The sequence below is a fragment of the Notothenia coriiceps genome, unplaced genomic scaffold (assembly GCF_000735185.1).
Source record: "Notothenia coriiceps isolate Sejong01 unplaced genomic scaffold, NC01 NC01_scaffold00037244, whole genome shotgun sequence".
Lineage (NCBI taxonomy): Eukaryota > Metazoa > Chordata > Actinopteri > Perciformes > Nototheniidae > Notothenia > Notothenia coriiceps.
In genome coordinates, this window is record NW_011369945.1 from 22975011 (window position 1) to 22979463 (window position 4453).

The 4453-nt window shown below is 42.6% G+C and overlaps 1 protein-coding gene across 1 annotated transcript; it reads right to left on the minus strand.

The window, feature by feature from the left end:
* Window positions 1-1338: 1338 nt before the first annotated feature.
* Window positions 1339-3414, minus strand: LOC104965031 (unconventional myosin-VIIa-like). The gene is made up of 4 exons (XM_010793972.1): window positions 3395-3414; window positions 2011-2192; window positions 1804-1925; window positions 1339-1729 (listed from the first exon to the last, which is right to left on the minus strand). The coding sequence occupies exons 2-4, from the start codon at window positions 2182-2184 to the stop codon at window positions 1489-1491; spliced, it is 537 nt and encodes a 178-aa protein (XP_010792274.1). The 5' UTR covers window positions 2185-2192; window positions 3395-3414; the 3' UTR covers window positions 1339-1488.
* Window positions 3415-4453: the final 1039 nt, after the last annotated feature.

Here is a 4453-nt window from a genome sequence, read left to right on the forward strand (position 1 = left end):
CAAGGCTTTGGATCCAGAAGGAGTCATCAGCACCTCTGTTGTTTCCCCAACTCAGACTGCAAGGAATCTGGGTGTGATCCTAGATAACAAACTGTCCTTCACTGCAAACATTGCTGCTACAACCCGCTGCTGCAGATACACGCTTTACAACATGAGGAGGATACGTCCCCAGCTGTCCCAGAAAGCAACGCAGGTTCTGGTCCAGGCTCTCGTCATCTCACGCCTAGACTACTGCAACTCCCTCCTGGCTGGTCTACCTGCATGTGCCATCCGACCTCTGCAGCTCACCCAGAATGCAGCGGCTCGTCTGGTCTTCAACCTTCCAAAATTCTCCCACACCACGCCGCTCCTCCGCTCCCTTCACTTGCTTCCAGTAACTGCTAGAATCCACTTCAAGACACTGGTACTTGCGTACCATGCTGCGAATAGATCTGGCCCTTCCTACATCCAGGACATGGTTAAACCGTACACCCCAGCACGTGCACTCCGCTCTGCATCGGCCAAACAGCTCGCTGCACCCGCACTGCGAGGGGGACCCAAGTTCCCATCAGCAAAAACACGTGGGTTTGCTACCCTGGCTCCAAAATGGTGGAATGAGCTCCCCATTGAAATCAGGTAAGCAGAAAGCTTACACATCTTCCGGCGCAGACTGAAAACTCATCTCTTTCGACTCCACTTCGAGCGATAGAATTACTAACAAAGCACTTATAAAGGACTGGCTTATTTAAAGCCAGTTGAGTAGCACTTGAAATGTTTGGCTCTATGAAACCTGATGTACCTATATGATTCTGTTTTCTTCAAGGTTGTATCTTCCCGGTCGAATGTACTTATTGTAAGTCGCTTTGGATAAAAGCGTCAGCTAAATGCAATGTAATGTAATGTAATGTAATCATTGCAAATGGAAACTGTAAGATAACACATCATACATCTACATTTGGACAGCCTTTCCATCAGGGGGGACCACATTAATTATGAATTCAATTATCTTTAGATATAAAATCATACACAAGAAGATAAGGGTTGGCTCCAAAGCAAACCAGAGCTATACATATTATGTAGGCTAGTGTATAATTTCAAGGTTAGGGTTAGGGTTAGGGTTTATTGCATTATGTGTTTATTATTGTGTTTGCACTTCATTGGTTATATAATACTGAAAGATATTGTAACTACACAGTACATGCTAAATCCCAACTAAGAAAGTTGAAATTAGCAATAGCTAGAAACTCTTTGTGCAACATAGCAGTTGGATGATATGTATGAGATGTTAAATCGTATCCCAATCAATTAAAAAAAATCTTTATTTTGTTAAAGGCTGGAAAACTGAGTGAAAGAGAGTGTGGTTAGGGTTAAGCAGATACAAAGAAGATACTTTGTAAGGCCTGATTAAACCGTGAGGATCTGCTCCCTGTGTGGGCAGGATTCAGGTACACGTGTGTCAGGGAGTAGACAAATTGAACCATGCCCTGAAATAGTCTTATAGTACATTCATCAATTTAACTTGCATGCCAAAAGGTGCACTGGTAAAAAAAACAAGTAGTAAGAAATGCTACTTTTCATATATGTGTGGAGGATATCAGTGAAGGCCAGGCAGGCTTTGTGGCTGAGCTCCGGGTTGCCCACCAGCTTCTGGAGGAGGGGCTGTCTGATTGGCTCCCTCGAGTTGGCCCACAGCCTCTCAGGAGCAGCGTTCCTGGACATCACCTGACGGTTCACATCCTTAGTGGGCTGCCTGTGGGATCAAGGTACAGTATGGGTAAACACTCCTGTTCCAGTGTACAAAACAAAGAGGGCCTCTCCAGATACCTGAAGTACTCCAGGGAGAACTCTTTCAGCGTGGCGGGAGCTAATCTCTCCATGGTTCCTGTTTCCTTCTGGTTTGCCTGTATTATGTTTTTCCTTTGGTTTGGAGACAGGTTGATGAGGCTCTGAAACAAAGGAGAACTTTAACACTCCACAGAATCTGAGCACAATAACTCATCTGACAGGGAAGTGAGGTTGACATCTCCATACCATGACCTGATTGGTGGGTTTGCTGAGCGTTGGCAGGATTATGATGGCCTCGGTGGGGACGGCGCCGGTATGTTTTGTGCTCTCATTCTGGCCCTTTATCCAGCCACGCTCCTGGGCAAACTCGTCGTCTTTGATTATGATAATGAGCTCTCCTTTCTTGAAGCTCAGTAACATGGGGTCGTCTGTAGAAGAATGGAAGTCGGGAATCAATGAGCAAAAGAGCAAAATTAAAGCTGAGCATAACTTTGATCAGGAAAACTACCTTTTTGTTTTATCATTCTACATTCTCTCTCTCTCTTTCCTCCAGCTGCCTCTTATCAGCTGATTCTAAACGTCCACTCTTCAGTGAACTAGATTTTGCCACAAATGATGCGACTCCTGTTCTACCTACACTTCCCCCTAAGATCCAGATGTGGTATTATAGTCCAAAGACTATGTCAATTTGATATCTAATAAGATAATATAAGATAAGATATACTTTATTTATGCCAATTTTTTTTGGTTCCGTGACAGCAGCATAGATAAGACATTGCACATGAATTAAAATAAATAAAATAAATAGTAAATAAATAAATACCTTTAAAAAAAACTATTAAGATATACATATCAGCAGTAGAAGATAAACAAAGTATGCAAAATAGTGAATATATACATTTCAATAATGAAGGATATATATCTGTAGAGTATATATACACTGTGTGCACAATTATTGGGCAGCTATTTTTGTGCAGAACTATTATGCAACTAAAGGAAAAACAAAAATGTTCCCATCTCACTTGTTTGTATTGAACTGTTAAAGTGAGAATAATAAACAAACAACCCAACATATACTGTACAAATACATTTTTCTGAGATAAAACATTAACCCATATAGCCACTCTTCTCTTCAATGACAGTCACAATACCTCCATTGATGGAGTCTGTCAGTTTATGGATCTATGTTGACGATCAACCACAGCCTCCCAGACTCTGTTCAGAGAGCAGTTTCCTTCACTGTAAATCTCCCTTTAAGAAGGGCCCACACATTCTCTATAGGGTTTAGGTCAGATGAGGAAGGGTTAAGGGCAGGTAAGGAAGGGTTTAGGTCAGGTGAGGAAGGTTTAGGTCAGGTGAGGAAGGTGAATGCGCATCATCAATGAGGCCACGAGATAAGTTTGTGCACAGATGGAACAGAGATGGAAGGCTGACAGGCAGGTAGGCCATCCAGTTATTTTAGCCGGGTCGGCTAAAATGATTGGTCGTGCTTTTTACAGCGCTACGGCTTCCAGAGATGAATTTTTGTATGTATTTATTGTCAAAGCATTTAATATATTCATTGCTATCGGGACGTTAAGAGCATTCCATGGAATATAACAAAAAGTGTTTTCTGAAATAAATTACATACCCCATTGAATTATGACTGAAGATCGTNTTTTCAAAGTGACAGACACATTGGATTAACCTATGGATTAACCTTCAGCCGCGTTTCTCGTTTTTGATCAGAATAACAGCAAAAGGTGAGCATATCTCCGTGTTTACGACGTAACCTAAAGCTACGTCGTGTGATGTCTGTATTTGCTTCCCCTGTCGCGAGTTCTGATCGCTCAGTGATGATACTGCAGTTTGACAGAAGATTAAAACTGTAATCAGAGCCCTCTCATCTGAGCTCCGTTACACACACACACACACACACACACACACACACACACACACACACACACACACACACACACACACGCTAGCTTAGCTGCTAGCTAAAGGTAAATACACACAGCGTTGTATTCTCCTCCCCCTGTCGGCCCTAAAAGCTTCAGAGGGCGGATACCTGAGCTCCATAGCGTCCCGCTAATGTGAAACACACACACACACAGCGTTAGCGGGACATTCTCCTCCCCCTGTCGGCCCTAAAAGCTTCAGAGGGCGGATAGCTGGGCTCCGTAGCGTCCCACTAGCTTAGCCGCTAGCTAAAGGTAAACATAGATGGGTACATAGCATATGAATAAATCGTCACCGATGTAGAGGATATATTTTTTTATTCACTTTGAACTCGGCCAAATGGAGTTTAATGCTTTGGGATTTAAGTTAGGCCACATAGTACGTGCACGGTGCATGGGTTTGAAAGTATAACGTGCTAGCCTGCTGTAATACATCGTATAGTCAAGCACACATTTATGAGATTTAACAATGGCCAATTATATTTCTTAAATAATATGTAGCCTATTCCCAGAGCATAATTCATGGGACAACAAGGTGAGGTGTAAAATGTTTTTTAATATCATACATTTTACGCCAGCAAACTTCTTGTACCGACTTCGGCAGTAGTGAAGTCTCACTGAACGAATTAAGTACAAAGACGAATCGTTTAGCGAACGTGCAAATCACCAGAAGTCGTTCGCGAACCGGTGAGTCGCGAACCGGTGAATGAATCAGTGAACGAATCTTTAAAGTGAACTGAATCAAAAGA

Bases quoted from the DNA above. Each gene is read 5' to 3' on its own strand.
- LOC104965031 (XM_010793972.1), bottom strand. From the start codon at position 2,184: ATGTTACTGAGCTTCAAGAAAGGAGAGCTCATTATCATAATCAAAGAC. The intron at 1,926-2,010 runs GTATGGAGATGT...CCTTTGTTTCAG, and splicing joins AACCCACCAATCAGGTCATG to AGCCTCATCAACCTGTCTCC. The intron at 1,730-1,803 runs GTATCTGGAGAG...TTGATCCCACAG, and splicing joins TTCTCCCTGGAGTACTTCAG to GCAGCCCACTAAGGATGTGA.